Source organism: Telmatherina bonti (assembly GCF_933228915.1).
Source record: "Telmatherina bonti genome assembly, chromosome: 3".
NCBI lineage: Eukaryota > Metazoa > Chordata > Actinopteri > Atheriniformes > Telmatherinidae > Telmatherina > Telmatherina bonti.
In genome coordinates, this window is record NC_136621.1 from 17,679,266 (window position 1) to 17,706,838 (window position 27,573).

The window sequence follows — 27,573 nt, forward strand, 5'->3', positions numbered from 1 at the left end:
TCAGGTGGTTTTCATTTGCACAACAAGATACAGGTGTGAATCCACTTACTTGCATTTTCTTGTAAGTTAAGTTATGTGCTATAAACCAGCTATTTGGCCCCTCCTGTGGTTTCTGTCACCGTCTCAGCTCACCAGAATCTCTTAGCACTAATCTCTAACATGCTGATCCAAACAGACTCAATTAGCCACCAGGGGTTGCACCTCATCACGATTGTCTTCATGCTGTGTCCCTCTTCAAACCCCCCATGTAGGTGTGGAGATTACTCCTCTCTAAAGGGATTCGTAGCTGAATCATGTCTTCCAAGATATTATGCAACACCATCTACTAGGATGGTCACATGGCCACAAGCCTCGCCAGTGTTTAGATTGACCATCTGCCCCTCTTCCTTCTAAATCCCATTTTCCCTCTGCAACTCAAATCCCATCTTCAAGCCATTAACAAACACCTCCCTGTCTTATCTGATCAAAGATGAATCGATATCTCCCACAGCTATGCTTGTGAGAAAGAATTAACACAAAGGCGTAGGAGCTTGATGGCAGGAAATTACACCAACATGTGAAAACAAGTGACTTATACTGGGCAGACTGTGAATCGCCAAGCCTATATACTGAGCTTATTTCCCATCTTCTTCCTGGTTAGACAGGTGCAGCAGCTAATCATAATGCCTGTGTGTGGGTGAACAGAAGTAAGCTGGGATTGCATCTCCGTTGACACCTCCGCAGATCCAGTGTGAAGCAGGGAGAGAGAAACACAGACATGCAGACAGAATGAACAGAAAGAGGAGAGCAGAGGGAGTGAGAGAGAAGAGTGAAAGAGGCTGGAGATATATTTGATCGTGTGGGTGTGTGAAGTATCAGGGCATGCATCATAACTGTGGCTTCTACTGGACAAGTCACTGCATTAGCAGGATATCAGCGGTCCTTTTCAAAGTGTGTTAAAGCAGTGGAGCTGTGAGCACGACAAAATGGAAACCGTTTAGTTTCAGATGCATCGAGGATCAAATTAAAGGGGAGTGCTAAAAGACTTTCATTGAAGCTGTGCCAAAAAATGATGTAAGGAGAAAGATGATGTCCCCTTATTGTCAATAACCAAGAACTAAAGTGAAGAATATAACTGAGGTGAGTTTGACATTATTCTCTTGAATTGTGCTGCAGCTGTGGCATTTATTGTGTTTACATTGACTTCTTACACAGATTGGTATAATTAATTCACTCTTTGCTCTTTGGACATATTATACATATATACTGGGCTTAATCTTAATAAGGATCCTTTCAAATAAGTACAAAAAACTGTATTTTTCTCTGTACCCAGTTTTGTGTTTTCTATGATTTAAGATGCTGAACTCAGTTTGCAATGTAACCAGCCCACGCTGTTTCCCGTTTCCATGGAAACTATTGCCCAGTGCGAAAAGCAGTCCTTTTCTGTGCTTTGAGTGTGTTTGTGTGTGTCTGAAACATGAACAACATATTACACAACAGGTTTTTTGGATCTTAACAGACAATGACTTCTGTTTCTACTGTGTTCTCCAGCCTGAAGACACTAAAACAACTAATGTGCAGTCTTTTACACCCACGTTCATCTTCCTACCTTGTCTCTGCTTACATCTATTCACCATTACCTTTGGTTTTCTGTACAGTCTCCTTTAACCCTTTCTCTTTTTCTCTTTACCGGTTTTTTCTGCCTGATTCTCTAAGATGGCTGTCAACTCAATCATCATCTGCATCCTGTCATTAATTGGCTATGGCTCATCACAGCCTACTCCTCCTCCTCCCCGAGGATGCAGTGTGGATGTTGACCCCCCCTACAGAGTGCTGTGTGACCTGGAGGCGGCATGGGGTATTGTACTGGAGGCTGCGGCCTGCAGCGGTGGCCTCGCCTCGCTGGTCCTTGCTGTGCTTCTGATCGTCAAGCTCCGAGTCGTTTCTGACCCTGCCAGGCACTCCGGCCTGGGACCGCTGCTCCTGCTCCTGGGCACTCTCCTTGGGCTTTTTACCATCTCTCTGGCTTTCCTGGTGGGGAAGACCCAGGTTCTCTGTGTGGTACGCAGGGCCTTTTGGGGACCCCTCTTTGCTCTCTGCTTCTCCAGCTTGCTTGTGCAGGGTGTGAGGCTCAAAAGGCTGGTGGATGGAAAGACAAGCCCATCGGGGAGCACCCTAGCAGCACTGGGTCTGGCCTTGGCTTTGGTTCAGGGAATAATCTCTGCTGAATGGGTTCTGCTGACTGTAGTTAGAGAGGGTCACCCAGCCTGTGAATATCCCCCTTTAGACTTTGCTTTGACCTGCAGCTACACTCTAGGCCTCCTCCTCATAGCCATGGGTCTTTCTCTGGGGGTGGTGCTATGTGGAGGAGAGCTGGCAGCCGATACAGGAGATGGCAGTGACGAAGACAGAGAAGGGGAAAGTGACAAACGAAGATGGAAGTGCAACGCTGTCTGGGTCTTTCTGTCCAGTTTGGCATCAGCATTGCTATGGGTGGCTTGGCTGGGGTTTTATCTTTATGGAAGCCAAGCATTGAGGGGAAAAGGGAACAGAGATAGGGGAGGAGGAAAGAAGGATATTAAAGTGTTGGATGAGCCTGCACTAGCTGTGGCCCTGGTGATTCAAGGCTGGATACTGCTGCTGCTCCATGCAATTCCAGAGTCTCATCTTTGTCTCCGGAAACCTTCCCAACCCAACACACAAGATTTCTTTGATACAAGTCACACTTCATCTGCCCCACATTTTGGAGATGAGCTCCCTGCACATTCTCACCAGGCCTTCCAAGAAAACCAGGCCTTTTCAATGGAGGAGCATGGTGCAAGTAGGTCTATGTAATATCATACAGTGTGTGTGTGTGTGTGTGTGTGTGAGAATGCATGTTTTTACATAAATGAGATTAACACAATCTTACAATTTTACAACAAATTGAATTTCAACTTTCAGTTGGAAGTTAACATATCTGTTTTTTCAAAGTATCTATTTAAAGGAAAAGATTTTTGACATTTAAATTAACGAGGCGTGTTGCCAGGCAACTGACAATATGAAAGGGCAGCTGACACTAAACATGATGACTTTTATATTTTACTGTATCAAGCAGAACTATGAAAAAAAGAATTTAAAAAAAGTTAACTTTCATTAAGTCTGACATGATCAAATCATTACTGTGATCAAAACTGGCTTGAGTATATCAAGTAAGCTGAATGCATATTGTCAACTACAGACTAATGACAACCAGAGAACTCACTAATAGACTGCAATTAATGTAATTCAATTCTAATCTATTAATTTATTAAGCTTCCCTTAAAGTCTAGTGAAAAAGGGAAGGACACCTTTTGTCATTTTCAAAAACTGTCCATACCAGGTCTAAAAATGAGGTATATGGAACACCCCATTAATTATTTACCAAAAACTTTAACCTGAAAGACGATGCACTGTACAAATAACTAAGTTGCTACACCTCATGATCCAGTTGCTTGTAGAACCACCTGTATGGCCAAAATGGTGTCTGAGTACCTCAGAAAGAGAAAGTAGGAAAGGGATCACTCCAGAGGAAAGACATAATTCGACCTTGGCAAAGAATTTGCTCATTGGCGTCTGATGAAAGAACAGTTTAAATGTAAAACCCACTCTCTGTTTCCCTCAATATCATTAGACCAGTAAGTTAGCGCTTTGCCTGTTGTGCAAAATGCGATGTACTTTTTCACATCTTTCAGCCAGCATTTATTCAAAACAATGGCAGTAAATGTCTGATGAGCTGCAGAAGGTTGCAATATACCTGTGTGTCTTTATTTTGCTTCTTAGTAGAAGCTAAATGTGGGTAGTTGAAGCTAATCGGCTACAGACCAAAGCTAATGTGACTCTCTAAGTACTTCACACAAGTTTGGCTAGTTTGCAAGCAATAAATGCATTTCCCGTGATTCATGTAAATATCAAAGAAGTAACAGAATAATTAGCAACTAACCTGGTTTAGTTTCATGAAATGTCCCATAAGCTGAGGGCTAATGCTGATGTTTTCATAGCAATAAGTTACTGACATGAGTCATGCCAAAGTTACTGCTTCATTTGATAATCAAAACTATCATTTATAGTAAAGTTTTTGGGGCAGTTTTAGCTTTGTATGAGTGTTTATCTTGTTTTTTTTTTGTTTGCTTTTTTTTTTTTTTTTTTTAGTTTTTTGTTCGTGTCACAGATGGAAACTGTTAATTCTGTGACAGTGCCGTGTGGCCTGTGGGAAGATACAGGTTTAGCGCCCCTAGTGGCCAAAAATTACATGGTGACGTTATTACAAAGGAGATGCCCAAGTTGAAATTTATCATCCTGCAACTTTTAGATGCAACCCTTGTCAAATACACCTGAATGAAATTAATGGCCTGTTACCAGGTCTCTGCAGAGGTGTATAATATGCAGAAAAGGAATTCAGCTATTTGATTCAGATGTATTGGCAATGAGTTGCAGGATGGAAAATCTCAAGGACTGGACTTGGGCACCCCTTCATTACAGCATTTCAACTGGGCTAACCACAGAAACAAGGTGCCCAGGTTCAACAGCTTGCAGAACACATCAAAATCATCTCCTCTTCACCCGAGTTTATATAACTTGTGCTGATATGCTATATGTATTTGGTCTTTAGCTTAATGTGAAGCCCGATATTATAGTTAAGCATCTCTTATTTGGTCTCATTTGTCAAAAGAACATTTTTTTTCAGTAGTGTTGTGGTTTGTTTAGATGCAACCACAGCTATGCTGCCAATGTTCTTAGTTTTTTTTTTGTTTGTTTGTTTGTTTTCTTTTGTTTTGTTTTGCTTTTTGGAGAATTTGTCCTCTTCTCCTTCCAAACAAGCCATGCTTGTTCAGTCTTTTTCTCATTGTATGAAAATATAATTAAGGCCTTTAGAGTTATATGATGTATCTCTTGGCTAGTCAGGGCTTGAGGTGAACGCATAAGGAATTACATGCCTTGTAACAGTTATTCTAATTTCCTGGTCCTCAAATACCATTGCCCTGCATGTTTTAGAGACAACCGTACTATAACACACCTCAATTAAATGAGTGTCTTATTAGTGGGCTTGCAAACAACTTGGTGAAGAGGTGCATTAATCTGAATGTTGAAGTAGGAGCACTTCTAAACATGCAGGGTAATGAAAGTTAGGAACCAGGATTGAGAAGACTGCCTTAGAAGACTGGCAGCTGTCATGATTTAATGTAAAAACCTTTCTCATTGTGGAATGGTGGACAAAAAATGTTTGCAAATTCACAGATTGATTGGTAGCAACTCCATCATCTGTATTTCAGAGCATTAACAATGATCCCCATCAACAAACCACCAAAATATCTGCTTTTAAAGTCACAAGGGCAACAGTGGCTGACTTTTAATGGCTGGAGAGAGCTCAGAAGAAAGACAGAATGTAAGATAGATGCCAAATTATCCGTCATTAGGGGGTGTCTGAGTAAGGAAAATTACTTCGGTTGTGGCTTTAAAACCTGGTACATACATGATTGTTATCTTAAATCATCTTTTTTTTTTTAACTTGAACAAAGAAACAAGCAAAAACAAAAAAACTGTATAAAATAAATGTTATTTTTATTATCAAAAGAAAGTACTAAATTAACTAATTAAATTGTCTTCATTGCTATCATGCTTAAAAAGGTAAGTAAATATATAAAGTTTTTAAATGAAGTTAAAAAAAAAATGCCATTAAATCAAAGTTGTAGAGATTTTTTCTTTAATAGAGCACTACCATGGCAACACAAACACTACATTGCCAAAAACATAAGGACATCTGCTTCTACATGTACTTTACCAGTCAACAGTTCAGGTACAATTACCCACTGGAATTAATGGGATTATGTGTGAACATTGGCTGGTATGGTATATGAACTTAAATGACAACTATTCATAATCTGTCTTGTTTGACATAGAGCTGCTCCACCATTTGTAGCTATAACAGCTTGAACTCTCCTGGAAGTCTTTCCACAAGGATTAAGAATGTGTTTGTGGGAATTCTTCATCATTCTTAAAGAAGCATGTTTGTGCAATCAGACACCAATATTAACTGGCAGGTGTTACATCAGATTGAGGTCAAGAAATACCAAGTTCTTCCACACAAAAGCACTTTATCTGTATATTTACATATGAAACCCCTGAATTCAACATTTTGGAAGGGTATTACAGTGCTTTTAGAAATGTTGGGTAGATTTGAGCTTCTGTACAGGATCCAAAAAGCAATCACATTTTCTGAAATGCCTGTTTATTTGTCTGGCTTTTCTGCAGGGAGAGTCATGAGTCATTTCCCCTTGATCCCTCTCTATTTTTATTCGAAGCCAGATGCACAGATGAAGAGCTACGTTTTGATGAACCAGGATGAACAAGGAATGAAGGCTGTGAAAGCGGCCATACAAAGTTCAGGATGCTGTTATTTGATGTTCACTAAATGACTGATGACAGCAAGTCACAAAGGAAAAAAAGATTTAATCAAGGCACAGAGGGGTGCTGTGGATAGTTTGGATTTAATGGATCTGTTGCTTTTCCCAACAGATTCTTTGCATCTGACATGTCAGCATCAAGTTTGTAAGTCATTTCTCAAAACAGTGCTTTTTTTTTTTTTTTTTTTAAATGGTGTAATTTTATAGCTACACCCGAAAACTGAATTTAAAAAAACCTCTAATGCTAAATGATCAGTGACTCTCAGCAAAAAAAAAAAATTAAAAAAGAAAAAGGGTTAGGGTTAGCACGGTGACAACAAACTTGAACCAGGAGTGTTGCATCGGGGAAACATCTAATACCTGTTGGCCAGTGGGCCTTGAGGACCAGGGCTAGGGGATCACTGCTCTGTAGAAAGAACTTGACACATGCTACAGCCTTTAGCAAAGGCTGTCAAATAGTCAGATTTATGAACGTTGTAGCTCTCATTAACTTGTATGACTTCAATTATTCTTCATTTGAGAAAGAATGACCTATGTAAAAGAAAATTTAAAGAAGGTTGTGTTTAACATTGTAGTCTAATCTTTTCCCATTCTTGCTTGATATAGGATTTTAGCTCCTCAATAGTTCAGAAACTCTTTTGCCATATTTATTGTTTCTTAATGCTTTAAATGATTTCAAGGTTTTTTTTGGAAGTAGGCCAATATGAAAACAATACATATTTAACTATATTTTTACAACATGTGCAAGCATGATTTAGTATTGTTTTGATAAGATAAGTACTTTGCCTAGATTTGGATATCTCTCTGGCCATTTGAAGTCTCTAAAACTCTTAAAAAGAAGTTGCTTCATTAATATTAAGGATTAGTTAAGTTTTCAAAGAAGATGATCCCGTCATTTCTTAAAATGCTTCAGTCTGCAGTAAATATGCTTGTTAGTCCATTTATAGGACATATGAATGGGTGGCATTGGTTCCATATTAGAAATCAATCAAGGTGCTGAAGCCACAGGAGATGAATCCCTGACCTTAAACTTGCTTCTTACCAGACGTTTATTAAGACGTTTAACGTTTATTGACCCTTTGACCTTCATACCTTCCCTTTTGAACGGGACTGAAGAAATCTCTTCGCTTTAACCTGACATGGCATGGCAAAGACCTTCTGCTGACAGAAATGATTTGTAAGATTTATGTGGCTTTAATGGAAAGAAAAGAACACCATGTTGGTACAAAGACCTGTTTGGTCTGAATAAACCATGACGTCACTCAATAACTGATGTGAAGGATTGGAAAGGGAATTACTGGAAGTCTTTAGTAGTATTTCATACTGGTTTTCAACTACATATATAGCAAACTATAATGTTGTATTTTTGTCTCATTTGCTTAATTTGAATCTCTTTATTCTTATTAAAGTAATGCCATCTAAGCTCGTATTTGTCGACCTGAATAACACCTGTAACATGTTTTGCTTTGATTGATCTGTCAGCTCTTCGAAGTGGAACGTACCATGGCGGCCATGGGACTGCCCGTCCTGGCATTGCCTTCAGAGGCCATGTCTACCAGCCCACAGAGATGGCCTTGGTTATGAACGGAGGCACAGTAAGTACGATCAGAACATGTACATTAAAAATCTGAATGTCTCTGAATCACTAATAAGTGACACGCTTTCTCAAAATTACTTTACCTTTTACAGATGCCAACGGCCCCAATTAACTACACGGGACGACGCTTGTGGTAGAATGGGGTGAGATGACCACTCCAGTCAGCAATGTGATGTAGAAGAAGTTCCCATTGCCTAAGAAGAAGACGCACTTGAATGTTTTTGTGTGTGAATTTTACATTTTAAAAACAAATTAATTCTACTGATGGTTAACTTGACTTAGTTACCTCTTTATCAGCTGGTTGAATGTGAAACCATGGCAAGAGGAGGAGAAAGTGATGCCTGTACAATATTAACAAGGTGTTAAGGAGGTCTTACTAGAGGCTGAAAAGGAGACTCAAAGACAGCTCTAATGAAAGAAAGTTTCTTTTGGATTGGAAGAAGGTTAGAAAGGATTAAGTAAACGCGTTTGCCTGAGTGGCATGAAAGCAGAAAACGATGGTCATCAGTGAAGTTACTTCAGAAAACTGCACTTTCCTTAAACTCAGCCTTTAGGATTTTTATGTAAATTACCAGCACATACACTTACAACTTTACTCTGTATTTCAGGGTCCTTTTAGTGATTTTCTCTCTATTTCTATAAGTCCCAGTTCTGCTGGGGTAAATTTTACGATGAATGTTGAGAATAAATGCAGAGCTTGTGCAGGGTTGGAGAATCACACAGATTTAAAATGTGACAGAAAATTCTGCAATTCAAGGATTTTCTTTTTTTTCAAATAAAAATATATTTTTAAGAAACATATTAATAAAGCCATTAAATACTGCAAAGCTACTTCTGCAGTATATAGAGACTATTGTTGGAAGCTGAGATCAGCAGAGAAGTGACAAATTCATCGACATTTGAGATGCATGTAAATGCACAATTTAAAGAGAATGTAACTGATCAAACTGTCGATATTTTAATGTTTTCTATCGTTTTCAAATAAGGAAAATTATCAGGTGGAAGTTTTAGCTCCAAAGTTTTACACTGATCACAACATTCAACAAAACAATCTTACATGTCATCGTAAACAGCAGGTCCTCATAGTCTGAATAACTTTCAGGTATTAGTTTTTACATCGGGCCTAACCGAGGAAGACTCCAGAGCATCAGAAACACAACCAAACGGTCAAACGGTTTTGCTAAGCAGCTTCAGGCTATTTGCTCTCATCATGTTAAAAATGTCATCTTAAAGTCAGCACATAACAGCACAGATCCTAAAATGACTTTGTTTCCATGCACAACATGGTCAAGACTTAAGTGAATGAAACAATCTTATTTAAAACATCTCCGACAGCCTGAACCTGCATATGTCCATATTTGGAGTAAGCAATGATCAAATTAGGTTTATGCCTAAGTTGCATTATATAGATAAAAACAAAAATACTTTTTACATATTATTATTACATCCTATTGGAGTTTGCAATGTCTTGTGACATACGTGAACCGCTCAAAATGCTGTGACTTATTCTAGGCTTGTTGTAATGGATCAACTTAGTTTAGTAAAAGAAAGTGAAAAGAAGACACACTTTTTGGGATTCAGGGAGAAATCTGAGAAGGGAGCAGCTATAAGTCTGAGGGGGTGAATATGAATATGTTTCTACTGGGAGCAAATATTGTGGTGCCATAGACACATAAAATATGGGCATGAGGAAACTATGTGGTCTATTCTGTAACATGCAAAGAGGAATTTGGATGGAATATAATGTAAACAGCACAATCATATGAATGTTTTATTTAGATTAAGGGCAGTATTTCTGTGTGTGCATATAGACACTGACTGAGATACATGACAGCACCTCACAAAGTGGCAGTGAAAAAAGTATGTGAACCCTTTGAAATGACCTTGTGTCCTTTAGTATTTAGAAATCATTCAACACTGACTCGTCACTGCAGGAGAAAACTTTTCCTCTTTGCAGGTCATTCATTATTTCTTTTGTGTTAACCCACTGAGCAGTTCGATGATTGAAGACATTTTATGATAAACTATCTTTTTTTTCTTTAGATATTCAGCCTAAATTAGGGTTGAAAAGTGAAAGTTTAGTACAAATCAAGTCTAAGCTGAGAAATTAACTCAACATAAATATTTTTTATCTAGGAAGAAATGTGGTAGTTGCTGCCTTGAATGATGTGTGTCACCCAGATCCCACGAGACCATTCAATCACAAACCTTTTATAAATTTTTTAGGATTTTTAAGGCATGCATTGCAGGACATGACTCAGAACTTGCTGCTTGTTGCTAAAAGTGCTGATCAGTAAGACACAGATACGGCAAATGTACTAATTCTGCACAGTCTGTGATGTCTCGGTTAAATTCAGGTTTGAGTAATTTTGAAAAGTCTTTTTTCATTTATTTCTCAGCAGGTACTTATATAGAAAACTGCTTGTGCTGTGCTTGAGAAATGAAACATTCTAGAGGTGTTAGGTTTTAACATAAATAATACTTACACTGACAAAAGAAAAAAAAAAGTCTTGCTCTATACAATCAAATGCTAAGATGTGTTGAAATTATGTCTAAATGAATGATTAACAGAATTTTTTGTTTCTTTTGTTTGAAATCATGCTGCGGTGGCTTTAAGCTGTTCTTGTAAACTTCAGAAAAAAAAGTGTCTCCTTAATGATATCAAGCTCTCAAGCCCAGAGAAGCCCCAAGACATGCTGATCCCATCATAACTCTTTAATGTAAATTGACATGAATTGTTTACGTATTGTATGTATGTTCTGCTTTTCAATGCTGGATACATATTTTTTTTAGTTTATTTGTTTTTTGCTTTTAAATATTGACTATGTAGATGTGGAAAAATTAGATTTTACAGTTTTAACAGATGGAGAAGGAGATCACTGTGTGGGTGTCATGGTTAATGGTGATGGTGGGCTTGCAGATGCCACAGGCTGACGTAAAACAAAGCACCTTTCATAAAAATACAAGTAGACCCCATTAAATAATTAGCTTTTACCAGACAGTGGAATTATAAAATGGGCAGTGATAAGTCATTTTTTACAGCTAAAGTGGTCATATCATGTAAAAAGTAAAGCAACATTTTTATAAGCATATAGCCAATGATTTTTTAAATCAGAAACTGTTTCCTTGATCCTACATTGTAAGGCTTTGATCACTATTGCACAAACACTTGTACTTTATTGATAATGAGAAAAACTTAGTTTAAGCCAAATCACAAGGTTTGCAAGTGCTTCTTTAGCATTACTGGGTAAATAACTTTGTACAGTCACTGCATCTGGTGGTCCTCCCATCACTCCTGTACGCAGATGGCAAGATGATGCTGGCTGAATTTGTTATGTGGGTAATGTAATGTAGAACACCATAAAGACCTATATGTACATTCCATGCTGCATTCACATGCACTTGGGCATGTGAAGTTTGAGTAGGTAAAAGTCAGTTTACATTAAATATTTGTAAGAATTTGATTGCGAGTTCTTTGGGTTCCATGTGGGGAACCAGACAGATTCTAAAGGTGTTCTGTGCCATTTGGTCTACTTTGAAAACGGCAGTAAATTCAGACATTTGTCAATTTATATTGTTTATACGTAACAAAAAACAGAAATGATCAAAAGGAAGGGTTTCTAATATGGCTAAATAAAGCCAACCATTTAAACTCTATTTCTGTTTACTCCGGTAACATATTTTAATATTAATGTGAATATGTGTGACTGATTATTCGATGAGCTCCAAAAATGTTCATACAAAATTCAACTTTTTTAAGTAGTTGGTAACAAAAACTAACAGAAAAATGGAATGAAATAAATAAAATGGCAGATTAGAAGGAAAAATGGTGAATAACAGAGAAACCTCACTTTTGTTGTTTACTATAATTACTTGAAAAAGTTAGTAATTTCTAGTTATTAATATCTGCCGGCTGTTAATCATTTGCTGGCTTGTTGATTAAAAGGTAATTGTGGACGAGCAGAAGTCCCCTATTTGGGTTCCCTCTTTCATGCTATATATTCTATTTCAATCACCTGCTGATGTTGAATTAAACATGCAGAACCAATTGCATGTTTAGGCACATTTTAATGAGTGGCTGTATTAAAAAAAAGAAAAAAAAACTATTATATGTTGTCAGTGCAGATATTTCAAAGGGTTCATAGACTTTTTCCTCATTCTTCTAATATTTGAGATCCCCTTACGTTTTAATTGCCAACAAATAAATAAGTCTATACACAATTCTTTCTTCTGACTGATGTTATGTACCTTTTCATACAAAACTGGACTTTTGTCATTTCTTTGTTCTCAGCAGCAGTGAATTCATACCAGGATCATGTACCTAGTGAAATGCAAGTGCAATGCATCATATTCATGTTGTGAACAATTGTTTTTGCAGTAACAAGATAGAAGAAAATTGTGTATAATTTTGAGTAATATTTTGTGGTCTTATATTGTACAATGAAATTATACAACTTTATGTGGTAATACTGTATATTTAAATTTCAAAAGTGTACTGTAAATATCCCAGATGTGAGAAAAAGCACTTTTTAGGTGCTTTTATGATGATTAGCACTGTCACTGTTTTATGGCAGCGTGAAATGAATGTTTGTAATGTGATTTGCACAAAGTGGCCAATACATCAGTGCACATGTTCTGTTAAATGTTGTTTGTTTTCATTGTCTTTCGTACAGGGACATGTTATTCCTATGTATCTATAAAGTCAAGAACAGGCATATAAAAAGCACACTCCTGCAGTTCTTAAGTTTTATGTGTTATAAGGGCAAAAGGAAAGTTAATAATTTGGTCTTAAAATGATAAAATTACCTCAGATTAACAACATCACATAATCTAGAGCATATATCACAGTTTATTTGATCAAAAATTATAGGTGGAGTATGTAAGATTTTCAATATTTTCAAAATAAATTAACTAATAAAATAACTAAAATCATAATTAGATAGTTTTTTTAAACATGTAGGTGCCAGTCTGTCCATATTTGATGCGTTATTAAACTACAAGTTTAATTAATGACAAATGACAAAAAGCACTTTTTTTTTTTACTGGTAGGCAAACATTTAAGAAGGGTCTTTGTCAATAATTAAACTTGTAATTTAATAACACATCAAATGTGGACAGACTGGAACCTACATGTTTAAAAAAAACAAAAAAAAAAACCTATCTAATTATGATTGTAGTTATTTTTTTAGTTAATTTATTTTGAAAATATTGAAAATCTTACATACTCCACCTTTAAAGCCCAAGTGTGTAAGAATTACTCTATCTAGTGGCGATGAATACAAACAATTAGGTCCTCTATTGCCTCAATGTTTTAGCGCGTTATTACCACTGTCAAAGCCATGGAGAGTTACAAATGTGAAAATGTCAACATCTTATCATCAATATGTTAAAAAGCAAGAAACAGTAAATTATTCGACTGAAGGATAAAGTAGTTGCTGGACTATCTGTCCTGTTTCCATGACGCCAAAATAAACTTCAATATTAGATTGAATTTACCTGTCCAGGAGAAACCTCCAGGCCAATTTTGGAGTCCCTCTACATCTGGTAAACTTTACACCGGTGGAAACTCTTGTTTTCTCCCAGTTCTTATTTCTTTTTCTTCTTTTGGCCACTTTTTCCTCTTTCTCACAGGACAAAGAGCATGGATGGTCCTCCATTTCAATGGAAAACGGCAAGTTGAATGATCCACAATCATCTTTGCTTAATTCTTGTTTAGATTTAGTCATAATGCACAGCTGTATGTTTGGTTCTACATTCATATATCTATCACCACAAAGACCACATACAAACAGCACAACACAGGGAAGCATGAGGATGGAAGGGTGATGATTGGGGCAACTACAAACCTTTCAAAAATGAAATTATGATTATCAAATCTAAGAGCAGACTAAAAAATGATGAACATAGGATTTTTTTGTTTGATTTTTCTGAGAAAGACGCCATAATGGAGTCAATAATATATACAGCTGTGCTCATATGTATTCATACCCTTTTATTAAAGAAAAGGCTGGATTTACAACAGTCACTCAAATAACTGGAAACATAAAAAAAGGAACAAAAAACAAAAAATTGTAATTTAGTAATATAAGACACTTTTTCATTCAACTGAGTTGAAGAAAGACAAAAAAACAAACAAACAAATTGGTCCTGGACAAATTAGAGCACCTTTCTGTTGAACAGTGGGTCAAAATACCTGTCAACAGGTGCAGAAGTCTGCCTGAGAGGAACAGAAAACACCTGACTGTAGAGGAAACATTAAAGGATTGTTATACAAAATATTAGTTTATGAGTGATGTAATATGTAATAAATTATCTTTTTTTTTATTGAACCAGAATTAGAAAATAATGAAAGAGTTTTTCATAAGTTTTTTTTATTTATCATTACTTTTGTCAATTTCTTGATGAAATTTATTCATATATATATATATATATATATATATATATATATATATATATATATATATATATATATATATATATATATATATATATATCGAACATATTGAATATTAAGTTTTTTTTTGTGTGTGTGTGTGTGTGTGTGTGTGTGTGTGTGTGTGTGTGTGTGTGTGTGTGTGTGTGTGTGTGTGTGTGTGTGTGTTTAATCGCAGGAGTTTCACATTAATCAGCCAGTAAATCAAATGCTTACATGTGCGCACTAGTTTTTCTATGGCCTTTTTTGTCGTTTCTAGGGACGCTTTTCTCGTCACTAACAGGAAGTTCAGGAGCAAGGCACGAGATCTACTTCCGAGGCAAGAACTTAAACGTGTATCCACGTGAATGTTGAAACTGTTCAAAGTAAGTAAACCACCATCAAGTTTGCATTTTGTGGAGCAGTGTGCTTATATTTTTAAATGGTCCAACTGCCACACAGATTTGTTTATTTCTTTATTTGTCACTTTAAAGCTTTTGCTGCAGTTTAGCTTCGTTTAGCTCGCTAGCATGGCTCTATAGAGCCTTTCATAAATGAACTTGTCGCCTAGTTCTGCACTTAATCTCTGATTGTAGTGTTTTCTTTCTGCATTAAAAAAAAAAGAAAGAAAAACTTTAAAATGTGTCATAATCATCGTCTCGGCCAATAAAATTTATTATCCTATATTAACTGGAAGAATTTAACAGGCTCCAGAGATGTTCAGTAGCGTTGAGATCCATAAACTGGTGTTTATGATCCAGTAACAACACCGTTTCTCCCATGGTTTCTCCAAAGGCAAATGTTTGTCTCCAGCAAGCCGCTGCTATAAAGCAGTCAACTTCACTGACCCACAGGAAACTAACTGGTTTTGGATATTCCCTCTTTTATTATCATGCCTTTCAGACGGATTCCGATGAAGATGTAATTTTCATTTCCGAGAAGCCAGCCAGTGAGCTGAATAAAATATCAATCGATCAGGTATTCTATCTATCTGTCTGTCTGTCTATCTATCTGTATATATGTTAATATCATAGACCAGGGGTGTCCAAAGTCGGTCCTCGAGGGCCGCTGTCCTGCGGGTTTCCCATGTATTCCTGTTCCAACACATCTAGCTTCCACTAAATGGATCAAACAGCCAATGACGTGCACAACTGATTAAGCTCTACTACTAATTAATTTGAATCAAGTGTGTCTGAGCAGGGATACATAGAAAACCTGCAGGATTCTGGCCCTCGAGGACCGGAGCTGGACCCCTCTGCTTTAGATGCAATTGGTGAAATTGATGGAAAATGCAATATGTTCATGCTACAGTGATATAATATCATAAAAGTAAGACATTTAAGTAGAAGGATGCACTACTGATTTCCTCATCTCAAAAAATTCATTCAACACAAAAGGTAACAATAATGGTAGTTACACCACAACAAAAAATTTGAACGTCTCAATATCTCGTCATGTGCCCTTGAGCATCAATTACAGCTTGACAACGACGTCTCATGCTGTTCACAAGGCAACTTATTGCCTGCTGAGGCATGGCATCCCACTCTTCTTGAAGGGCAGCCCTCAGGTCATTGAGGTTCTGGGGTGCAGGGTCTCGAGCCTCTACACGACGGCTCAGCTGATCCCACAGGTTTTCAATGGGATTCAGGTCTGGAGAGAGTGCAGGCCATTCCATTTGAGGTACACCAGTCTCCAACAGCCGTTCCCTGATGATGCGGCCTCGATGAGCAGGAGCATTGTCGTCCATGAAGATGAAATTAGGCCTGTGCTGTTCATGTAGGGGCACAATCACTGGATTAATGATGTTATTCAGGTAGTATGGGCTTGTCACTGTACCATTCACAAAGTGTAGGGCAGTTCTGTACCAAGTGGACACCCCTGCCCACACTGTAACACCGCCACCACCAAAAGCTCGCCTGGTGACAACAGTGGCTGATGCATAGCGCTCTCCCTGACGTCTCCAACATCGTTGCCGGCCATCATTTCTGCTCAGTGTGAATCGACTTTCATCAGAGAACAGCACTGAGGCCCACTGGTTCCTCGTCCAGCGTAAATGCTCCCTGGCCCATGCAAGACGATGATGCCTGTGCCTGGTGGTGTGGTCAGGTACCCGTGCAGGTTGTCTAGCACGCAGACCACGCTGATGTAAACGGTTTCGAATGGTCTGACGTGACACTTGGGTGCCTCTCACCTCTCTTAAACGTGCCTGGAGTTGAGTGGCATTCATCATCCGGTTTCTCAGGGCAGTGTTCACAATGTAGCGGTCATCAGCACGGGATGTGGCCAAAGGACGTCCACTTCTAGGCCTTTCTGTGACTCTTCCAGTCTCTCCATATCTCTGTTGCAACCTGCTGATGACACTCTGTGACACTCCAAGCTCAGTGGCCACTTCTGTCTGAGAACGTCCTGTTTGAAGCATCGCAATGGCAAGGGACTGTTGTTCCATTGTTAGGTGTCGTCTTGGTCTCATGATGTCAAAATGTGAACAGCATGATGAGGACAACTGTTTAAACACCAGCTCTAATTGAACCAGGACATTTATTGGTCAATTCAAGGATCACACACCTGCCGTGATTTTTGCCGTTAAGCTCCTTGTTAGAGAACAGCAACTTGTGCAAAATTTATTGAAGCATTTAACAGTTGGACATGTGCATTTAAAAGCTTAGAGAAGATCACATTAAGTTCACCTGTACAGGTTTGAATGCATTTTAGGCTTGTTGTGAAATTTCACCCAAAAGCTGAATATCCCTAACTTTTTGTGAATAGTGTATATACACATATATATATATATATATATATACTTTGAAAAAATTAGAGTGTTCAAAGCAGGCCCGGTTGCCCGAATACCGCAGCTAGGAATAATGGAATAGGACTCCGGTTCTATTATATATATAAATATATATATATATGTGTGTGTATGTATGTATATATGTGTGTATGTATGTATGTATGTACATACACACATGTGCTTTTGGTATTCTTGAAAACAGAACATTTGTCTGATATTTCTGCTTGGTTTGCTGCAGGCAAAGCGGCTGGTATTGCAAAGAGAGATTGATCAGGAATCTCAGCCCAAGCAGTCAGACAAACTTAACAAGACAACCCAGAGATTTGTTGTTCTGAAGAGACCGGTGGAAATAAAGATGGAAGAAGAGAAAAGTGAGGACATGGTTATAAAGAAAGAGAAGAAAAGGGAACAGTCTCAACCTGAAAGTAAAAGCTGCACTGCAGATGTGAAAACAGAAAAGAAGAGTAAAAAGAATGACGGAGTAGAAATGCAGGAAGCATGTTGGACTGAAAGTGGTGAAAGGAAAGATATGAGGAAAAAAAGAAAAATTGAAAGTGACTCTTTAAATAGCACCAATAACTATGCTGTAGATGGAGACGACAAAAGAGCAAAGAAAAAGAAGAAACGACTGCTGGAGGACAACAAGAATCAGGAAGAAATTGAGCCAAGTTTGGTAAAAGGAGAAAAGAAATATAAGAAGGAAAAAGTAAAAAATAAGTTTGTACAAAGTATACAAGAATATGTTGAAGAAGAAACAGAGGAACAAAAACTCATCAACAAAGAGCCCCAGAAAGCAAAAACGAAAAATTGCATTGTAAGCACAGATCAGACTGAGGAGAGTGTTAAAGAAAAGAAAAAGAAGAAAGCCCTCCTAACCAAAAACAAAGAAGCTAAAACAAAAAAAGCAAAAAATGAAATAAAGCCAGAAACACCTGTGACTGGGGTGGAGGAGGTCAAGATGAAAAAGAGGAAGAAAAAAGTTCTAGCTGAAGGTGAAAATGGGCTGGAAGCGATGCAGGTCCAGATGGATGAAGACGACGTGAAGAGAGTGGAGCATGCTAAGGAGAAGAAAAGCAAAAAGAAGAAAGATTTTTCTGGTGAAACAGAAAATGAAAAAGATGTGGATTTGGGAATAAAGTTAGAAACAACAAAAATTAAAGTAAAATCAAAAAAGAAAAAGAAAGAAGCCAAATCGAAAGAAAATGGAAACGGGGTGGAAGTAATTGAGATCAAAGCTGAGAAGAAAAGCGAGTTGGAAGATGGCAAAATTTCCAAAAAGAAGAAAAACACTTTTACGAAGAGTGAAAGTGTCACAGAGGAGGAAGAGATGAAGGTAAAGAAGAAAATGAAAAAACAGCACACTACAGCCTCTGTGGAGAATGATGAAGAGAAGGCACCAAAGAAAAAAGTCAAAGTTGAGGAGGAACAGCTGCTAATCCAGCAAGATGTGGTCGACGTTCAGAGCAAGAAACACAAAAAGAAAAAGAGCGCCATAGTGATGGAGCAGGACGCTGGAGCCGAGGCTGGTGCCAAAAAGAAGAAAAGGATAAAGAAAGAGCTGGAAGACGTGCAGGTAAAGGATGTTTTAACATCTGGTAGACTGAGGGGTTGGATGTTCATGTCTGAGTTGTAAGTGAACTTGGTTTGTTTCAGGAGTCTTCCCAAGTGGATGTAGTTTTCCTGTCAGCAAAGGGCGGAAACTCTGACGAGATCACCATCAACCAGGTAAACGGGGTTCTTCCTGTTTTTCCTCCATTTAAATGGTAAATGGTCTTGTACTTCTATAGCGCTTTTCTAGTCATACAGACCACTCAAAGCGCTTTACACTACTTGTCACATTCACCCATTCGCACACACACTCACTCAACACACTCATACCCCGATAGGCACATCGGGGGGCAGTTTGGGGTTCAGTGTCTTGCCCTAGGACACTTCGGCATTTCAGGGGAAGCCTGGAATCGATCCCCCAACTTACCAGTTGAAGGACAACTGCTCTTCCTCCTGAGCTACAGCCGCCCCATTTAAAGGTTTTTGACCTAAACTCAACTTAAAAGGGAATAAGAAAGAGCAGGCAGGTGGCATATCAGGGTTGTACTTTTTCTAGCTGGATATTAGTCATGAATCCAAAATATGCTTTCACCAAGTCCTGAAAGAGCTTGATCTTTTGTTTTGTTTCTTTTTTTTGGATCAAGACGTAGCTTAGTGGTATTAACCATGTTTCAGAGGCGTCACAGCCAAAGCTTTGGTTTGTTAGATGAATGACGGTAGAATAAACACGACTAAGTAAAAGTTAGTCACAAAGGCTGTATAGATACAATGTTTTTGTTTTTATTCCTGATCAGGTAAAGGCTTCATGTTCTTTCATGGACAGATACAAACATGGTATCGATCTTCACATCCAAGCTTCAGAAAATTATTTCTGCAATTTAAAAAATGTTAAAAGAATAATGGTTTTTTATTTTTGTTTCACTTTCTTAAAATTCTGTGACTTGATCTAAAAGTTTGTTTCGTCACAGGAACGAAGATTAGCGTTACAAATGGAGATCGATAAAGCCTCTCAACCCGAAAACCCCCCCAAACCTGCGGTCAGTATAGTGTGTGTGTGTGTGTGTGTGTGTCAGTTGCTTGACTGGAAAATGAGAAATATATTTTAAAAAAAGGAAGCTGTAGATGCACTTCAAGCTTCTAAATGGGGTTAAATTTAGTCTCATCTTGTTTTTCCTCCCTGTCGCTGCTTCTCAGGGTTTGGGCCAGTGGAGTACTGCTCAGTTCGACAGCTCCGAGCAGCAGCACAAGTTCCTGCGCTTAATGGGCGGCTTCAAAAAGGGTTTGCAGCCAACTGCGGCAAGCACCGGAGGGACCAATATGGCGATGGGGAAAAAGGCACAACAGCAGCTGCAGCAAGGACTTCTGGGAGAGTTTGAACGAGCCCAGTCGCGTAGAATGGACTTCAGTAGCAGAGGGGCGGGACTTGGGTTTACCGCACCGTCCAATAAGAAGTTCAACATTGATATAAATGCATGTCGATCTGTCCGCTTTGATGATTGATCAGTGGGCACAAAAACTGAATTTTCTTTTTACATTATAACTCATTTTCACTGTACAAATGACCAGGTGAATATAGCGTACTTGAAACCCTCGCTGTACTGTTGAAGCTGGACTGTTTTAATGTGAGAAATGTGAAATAAGGAGCAGTTTACTGTGTGATGGTGTAAAATTTAGTCAAAGCTGCTCTTGACAGATATTGACCTGTTACTTTTTAATGCATAAAAGCCATCTTATAAAGCTGATTTAGCTTTTCCAGTGTGAAAAACTGCAATTAAAATGTTTTAAAGAAGAGTTTGACATTGAAAGTGTGCAAACTTTAAAGCCCTAAAACTTATCAGCTCCAAGTCTGGACAGCCATGATAAACTGCAGCTTTAACAGTGGAGGAATTAAACAGGTACTAACTTTGATTAAGTCACCTAAATAACTGCAGACAAATGAGGAAACTGCTGCTTTTGATAGTCATTTCTTTTTAATTTTTGCACATTTGGAACAAAGATATGAATAAGAAAAGCAAACATTCACTTTAACAAAGATGAGAAATGTAACATGCTTGCAGTTGGCTCAATTCAGTTGTGAAAATGTGCTGAAAAGCAAGTATTTGACTATCATGTTGTACTTCAATGTTCCGTACACAGTAGCTGCGCTGAAAATCTGATTCACCGATGAGCTTTAATACTGCTCTCCTGTGAGCTTTAGGAGATTTTTACAAAGTCTTTCAGATGACTTGACATTATCCAGATTTTGTGCATAAGGTCCGGATGCATGCATGACTTAAAAAGAACCAAGCGCTCAACTGCAGCATTTCTGGTCAAATTGGCTTCAACCCTTCGCAGTTATCAAGTACAAAATGCTGTTTTCACGTTTGCATTCACTTGAAGAGACTGGGCCATGGCTTTAAACATCTGCACCAGCTGCCTCAGGGCTATTCCATACAATCTAACCAGCTTTTTATAACTTCCCCATCTGTCTTTTTTTTTTTTTTTGTCTTTTCTAGTGAAAGATGACTATAATAAGAACAAAAAAAAATGCCTCCGTCATAGAAGCAAGGGAGAAATTGTGCAGAGGTTCTGCTATGTACGACATGAAAACAGATGTAGCCAATGACTCCCGTGTCACCCTGAAAACATCTGAAACAGCGCTGGGAGGCTACTTTATGAAGAGAAGTTGTGTGTTCCTGGTGGTGGAGAGGAGTTTTCAAAGCCATCATGCTTGTAGATATTCGGGCTGCACTCGCGCCACTTTACGGAACTCCTTGGCATGTGTCCACGGGCACTGCATCTCGCACCAGCTGATAGGAACCATCTGGGCGCCTGGATTACCAGCAATCAGCAAATGTTAGTGTATGACAAATGCACATTAGCAAATTAAAGATAACTACCAGAACAATTAACATCAACTAGTCTTAACGTGACCACTAACAAGTGAAGCTGTAAACGTTTGGAGCAGGAAAAACAACAGACAAGCAGAAGAATGTGCAGACTGGGCCACACTATCATGGCGAAACAACTGGATCATGGCTTCTATACAACTGCAGCTCTTCTAAGACTTTTCTATTCTGGATCAGAACTGACCAAAATTGGTCCAAAGAAGGAAAAACAGATTCAGTGATGAGGTTTTGTGCTACAAAGCAAGTTTACCTGCTTCACTGTGGGCCACCACCACCCCCAGTTCATTTTCTGCCGTTGTCAACAGGTAGTTTGACTGAACATCCCCGAGAGAGATCTGACTCCATGGGTCAAAGTTTCAAAACCACACAAGAACAGGGTACATTCAACTGTTACATTAAAAAAGAAGTTTTAAACCAGTAGCAAATAAAGGCACCTGCTGCTAATTTAGCAATCACACATGGAATGTGTCTCACTTTGTAATTCCCACATCCCTCAAAGAAACACTCCCACAGATCATGAAAATAGGATAATGATACTGTTTGACATGACACTGCTTGTAGGAATTGTGTCAAGTAAAGTTCAGAAGCTGCAACAGATTAAGAAAAATATGCAGAGATTTGAGATGAACTATGTCAACAGGAGGTAAATAAACACGTGCTTATGCTTAAAACAAGGTAAAGGATACAACTTTTGCCAAGACAATGTCACCAGGTCTGAAGCTTTTGTATGTCTCCACCTGTAACAACACAGAAAATCCATTTAAAACACTCAGGATGCCTTCTACTGGACAGGAAACGGACAGAAAAATAATAAAAGATCCGAGTGAACGCAAATTCTAACCAACCTTGTCTTTCTCTGTTGCACGAACGTCTTCTTTTCTGTAAATACAGAGAGTAAAATTCAGGTGCAGTAAGTAGAATAAAATACCAGATTTCACCCTGGAGTCGGGTCCTGCCGCTACCTGATAGTCCCTCTGAACCGGTCCTTTAGAGGCGTGGAACCAACATAAAGGATGTGAACTTTGGCAAACCTGGGGTTGATGCTGGTCACCTGTCAAGTTTGTGCAGAGAAAAAAAAAAAGAAACAAAAAGGACAGACATGTTATTTTTACTGGATCTAAATCTAAACTGCACATAATCAGAACCTCTCTTCACAGAAAAAAATTAAGATTCTGCTACATACCTTACAGGTGACTATCGCTCCAACATCTGGCAGCAGCTGCGCTTCTGTTTCACGCACAACTGAGATTACAGGTAACTGAAACACATTCATGCACAGACAGATCACAAAAAACCAGTTTAGTTCTACTGCAGATCAGTCTGCATAGCCACATTTATATAAATGACGAGTAAAAACAATAATACTGTAGAGGTAGGAAGTCTGCTACTGTGCATTATTACTCTGAATATTTTAAACGATACCTCATTTTAATAAATGCATCATCATCATGAGAAGAATATTTCCTCTCATGTAAAACAAGAAGAAAAAGTAATTTAGAATCTGTGTGAAAGTCAGAAAATCTTTATTGTGCTTGTATAATGCTTACAGTGAAACTTGATGAAGCAACTTCCAACTCTGCACTTTAGAGAATAAATGACAGGGAGACCATCAGCTAAGACTCTACGAAACACAACCACTCAAACAAAATACAGTTCAAAGCTAATCTAAGAAATTACATGGGAATGAAGCTAAAAACACAAGAGCAATACTGGAGAGACTGTTGATTATAAAGATGTCTGTTTCATGTCTTACTTAAGCTTTTTTGTGGTGAAGTTTTATTCCAGCAGTAAAAAAAAAAAAACAACCTTTGGCAGCTTCTACAGGGATGAAGGGAGTTTTATAGTAAAGTATTCACTCTTCTTATTATTTACTATCTTGACTTTGACTTCTCTGAAAATCCCTCATGGTGTTTTGAAGGTTTAGGTACCTAGTAACTCTCAATTTTCCCAACTCTGATAATTGATCGAGGTGTTAATAATCTTAATCCGCTGATGGGTTTAACACCTCTATTGCAACATGTGGTTTAGCTTTTTAGCTTCTATGTTTGCAGAGCTGCTCATCAGACATTCCTCATTTCTAGATGAATTGACAGCTTCTGGTTTTCACTGACAGTAATGTGCTTTCTTTTAGGAGGAGATAAACATTTACATTTTCAAATTTGTACTTTGTTTGTTTGTGGGTTTACTCTGACACCGTAACACATTATATTGATTCTGATACTTTTGTGATAATCTCGTGTCTCAATTTCTTTCAGAAAAAAAATATACAAAACAGCCTTGTAGTTGTGAAGATATACTTAATTTCTGTTGAGTATGTTACTTCAGACAAAAGGCAACAGCATTAAAAACAAAAAGTAAAAAAAAACAAAACATTTTTTTTGCTTTAATCAATAATATCTCAGCATTAGTTGGGTAATTACTGTAATTGAAAGTAAATATAATGATGCTCTGTTGGTAGTTTGTTTTAATTGTTTTATATCCTGAAAAAGAAATCAGATTTCTCTTGTTTTCTTTTCCTCAGTTTGTCCTTAAAAAAAAAGAAAAAAATCCACACAATCTACCAATACAGGGACAGAGGTTTTATAATGCGAGTTCTCACAACTACATACTGCAGTGTGATTGGTTCTGGTTGGTTCAAGGAATCAATCACAATGAATCACTTTGGACTTTCTACATAGTTCCCTGCAGATGAGGCAGACCTAAAGTTGTATGTGAAGTATTTAAAAATGAAACTGTCAGCCAGGTATTTTTGTCTGGCGTTTTCTGAACTCAGGCTATTTACTGTATCCTCTCTCATGACATAATGACATGCTGGCAAGGTTACTAAGTACAGATGTCAAAAGAGGCAGACCCTGAAGAAGAAAGGTATGTTGGAGTTGTGGATCACTCCACACCCCCAAAATAATCTGCTTGAACATAACATGTTTATTCAGAATAACAACAGATTCCTGAGGTAGCATCTTAAATACAAACAGCCTAAAAAAAAAGGTTTGGGATGCGTTAAAATGTAAAGAAAAACACAAGGGAGTTATTTGCAAATTTTATTTTTAAAATCTTTGCTATTTTGAAATATGTCTTTTAAATTGTTCTGCATTTTTTTAGATGCAGTTGGTTGCAGATTGGTGAACATCAGCTGTCTTTGCATCCGAGAGGCTCTCCCTCTCTGAAATGCTCTTTTGTGCCCTGTCATGTTAATGACCTGCTGCCAATTAACAGAACTGGTCAAATGCCTCTCCAATTTTTTATTATGGGTGCCCATTACTTTTCTATCCTTTCATTGCCCCTTTCCATCTTTTTTCCTTTTTTTTTTTTTTTTGTTTTAAGATGTGTTGTTCCCATCAAAATGAACTAATATTTCCACCAAACGGTAAAATGTATCAGTTTTAACATCTGACATAATGTGCATGTTCTGTTTTCTTTTTAACAAATCAAAAAGGCAAGTTAAAAAAAAACAAAACAAAGAAACTTACACAAGTTCCCATTTCTTGGAGCAAAGACCAGCAGCTTTACAACAGCTTAAAAGAAACAGTATAATGCCAGCCTTTACAGAAGGCGTCCAAGGCAAACCATCTTTCTTGCTCTGATTAAAATTTTAACATAATCTATACTGAAGAACATTAAAAATAAGCCTTTAGTTTTAGTGGCACATTGTAATAAAATAAAATAAATGTGCCTGAATCAGATGGGGTCCACCATATTTGATATCAATCCACCTTTGTACACCCCAGTAAATGTTTGGTCCCAACAGTTGGAAGTGTGACAAGTGGCTGCATTTAAAGATGGATAACAAAATCCTGTCTGAACATATGACTTACAGTCTCCAAAGAGCCAGAGGGAAATATGCAAATCTGATAAATAAACACACTGCTAAAGTTAAGGAAAAGCATGTTGCCAAACTTGAATCAAACAGAACACCCTTGGGGTATTTTGAAACAAGCTGGCTCTCCCTAAGATTAGTTTAAATACACTGTATACATAAACATTAAAGAAAAAAATAAAATAAAAGATTAACATTAAAAAAAGTGATGGAATATGACAATCTAAATGCCTGCAATGAAAGCTGTACCGACTTCTCTGGCATAACTTTCCTTTCCTGTTTTAGGGGTACAAGTAAATCTCAACCCTAAATCATTAAACTCAGAAGTAATCTCATTTCTGTAAAAGGGGTGCAGTTTTGAAAAACATGACAACTGAGCAACATTGCACTTATGTGTCTTTATATTGGGCTCAGTCCCATTCACAGGCATTGCGCAATACACTCTGGCACTCTTTCAAGCAGCTTGTGAGACTTTCTCTGCCTCTACCCAACCCACACCCACTGCACTCCTCACCTCCTCGCCTTCGTTTTTCTTGAGCACATAGCCTGCAAGTGAGGAGTAGATGTAGCCGTGTCGCTGATATACTCCTGTGCCTGGAATGCAGTCTTCTACACTGCATAGTTTGTCACCTGAGTACAAAAACAGACAAGGGGTAGAGGGTCAATGAAGGGACCACTAGACATGAGTGTTGTTTTGTTGGTTTGATGTGAAGGTACACAATCCCAGCAAAAATTAGAACATTTATTTTGTGGGATGAAACATAAAATATCACTGGGAAAAATGACACACTGTATAGATAAAACTGGTTTAAATAACTCCATTTTAACACTAAATGTGTATTTTGCTTTTCAGTCATATAAGCTTCATCTTGCTCATTTAGCTAATCCTTCGAAAAATGTACATTCAATGGAAGCCCTTTTAGACCAAATACTGAGCAAAACACTGTCCTAACACTTTCTACTGGTACACGCAGTGTAAAGCTGCGGATTTCCAATGGGTGCGTCAAAACTTGGGCGCAGAGGAATGCGCTCGGTGCTCGAGGCGATGGGCAGGGCTGATGATGAGCCCTGCACAGATAAACAGCCTAGCAAGTACAGTGAAATTATACAATTTCTTAAAAAAACAAGAAGCGTGAACACACATTTCCTGCCTGATATTCAACACTTTGTGGTTATTCGCCAGAAAAGATCACATTTTAGTCGCAGTGCAAGCGAAAGACCACTCCACGCGTGGCAGGTTTTAAAGTGCCAGACTGCAGTTTAACGACACCGTGAAGCAAAGCAGAGACATAAACGCAAGTGAAACGAGCATACTGCCTCAACACGGCCCGAGTGTGGTATTTAAACATACAAAAGACATCTAATTTGTGAGACTCACCTGGAACACACAACTTCATGGGCGACATGTTTTAGGGAAGAGTGGAGTGGCAGCCGATTGGTTGTGACGTAGCACGGAGGTCGCTTCTGATTGGTCCATGTGACCTTAGCGGAAGATAAAGAAGAACAAGTCACATGGTTGCACTGTCACTGTGAGGCACACACTAACACGTGAATTTAAACGAAATATTATGTACAGTATGTACTATAACTGTCATAACTAGCCACCATCACTTATTAATATCACTTAAAATAATACAAGAAAGAAAAATATAACCAATAAACAGAGGGACGAGCAAATGTGTGTGTGTGTGTGTGTGTGTTACATGTAAAGTCATCCTCAAAGGGATTCATACCATTTCATTAAAGAAAATGCTGAATCTACAAAAGTCACTCAAATAACTTGAGATTTATAAAAATGGAACCATAAGTAAAAATTTGAAAAATAATAATTTAGTAATATAAGAAACAATTTTTCATTTGATGTAGTTGAAGCATAAAATCAAAACAAACAAACAAATTGGTCCTGGACAAAGTAGAGCACTTTTCTGATGAATAGTGGGACAAAATAACTGTCAACAGATGCAGAAGTCTCATTAAAAGGTACAGAAAATACCTGACTGTAGTTGAAACATCAATGGAAATTCTTTTGAATCAGAATTAGAAAATAATGTATTGATTTTCTTAAATTTTTATTATTACCTTTGTCAATTTCAGCTTATTTCATAGGCAGCTGCTCTTTTCC

The 27,573-nt window shown here is 37.9% G+C and overlaps 3 protein-coding genes across 3 annotated transcripts; 2 read left to right on the top strand and 1 right to left on the bottom strand.

Moving 5' to 3' along the window:
- Positions 1-1,695: 1,695 nt before the first annotated feature.
- On the top strand, positions 1,696-8,135 carry gprc5bb (G protein-coupled receptor, class C, group 5, member Bb; the record flags this gene model as incomplete). The annotated part of the gene is made up of 3 exons (XM_079265208.1): positions 1,696-2,800; positions 7,884-7,996; positions 8,091-8,135. The coding sequence occupies 3 exons, from the start codon at positions 1,696-1,698 to the stop codon at positions 8,133-8,135; spliced, it is 1,263 nt and encodes a 420-aa protein (XP_079121334.1).
- Positions 8,136-14,734: 6,599 nt separating this feature from the next.
- Positions 14,735-20,441, top strand: knop1 (lysine-rich nucleolar protein 1). The gene is made up of 6 exons (XM_079264840.1): positions 14,735-14,796; positions 15,314-15,388; positions 17,437-18,771; positions 18,852-18,923; positions 19,715-19,783; positions 19,941-20,441. The coding sequence occupies exons 1-6, from the start codon at positions 14,779-14,781 to the stop codon at positions 20,244-20,246; spliced, it is 1,875 nt and encodes a 624-aa protein (XP_079120966.1). The 5' UTR covers positions 14,735-14,778; the 3' UTR covers positions 20,247-20,441.
- Positions 20,442-20,719: 278 nt separating this feature from the next.
- On the bottom strand, positions 20,720-26,897 carry exosc1 (exosome component 1). Its single transcript, XM_079264308.1, has 8 exons — positions 26,830-26,897; positions 25,966-26,081; positions 22,818-22,892; positions 22,597-22,685; positions 22,480-22,513; positions 22,321-22,371; positions 21,885-21,969; positions 20,720-21,557 (listed from the first exon to the last, which is right to left on the bottom strand). The coding sequence occupies exons 1-8, from the start codon at positions 26,855-26,857 to the stop codon at positions 21,451-21,453; spliced, it is 585 nt and encodes a 194-aa protein (XP_079120434.1). The 5' UTR covers positions 26,858-26,897; the 3' UTR covers positions 20,720-21,450.
- Between the last annotated feature and the right edge of the window lie 676 nt (positions 26,898-27,573).

What these genes read in the sequence shown, in the direction of transcription:
- knop1 (XM_079264840.1), top strand. An exon ending in ATAAAATATCAATCGATCAG is followed by an intron (nt 15,389 to 17,436) that starts GTATTCTATCTA and finishes GGTTTGCTGCAG; the next exon opens with GCAAAGCGGCTGGTATTGCA. An exon ending in AAGAGCTGGAAGACGTGCAG is followed by an intron (nt 18,772 to 18,851) that starts GTAAAGGATGTT and finishes GGTTTGTTTCAG; the next exon opens with GAGTCTTCCCAAGTGGATGT.
- exosc1 (XM_079264308.1), bottom strand. Translation starts at nt 26,857, where the DNA reads ATGTCGCCCATGAAGTTGTGTGTTCCAG. An exon ending in CATGAAGTTGTGTGTTCCAG is followed by an intron (nt 26,082 to 26,829) that starts GTGAGTCTCACA and finishes TTTTGTACTCAG; the next exon opens with GTGACAAACTATGCAGTGTA. An exon ending in CGGTTCAGAGGGACTATCAG is followed by an intron (nt 22,514 to 22,596) that starts GTAGCGGCAGGA and finishes CTGTATTTACAG; the next exon opens with AAAAGAAGACGTTCGTGCAA.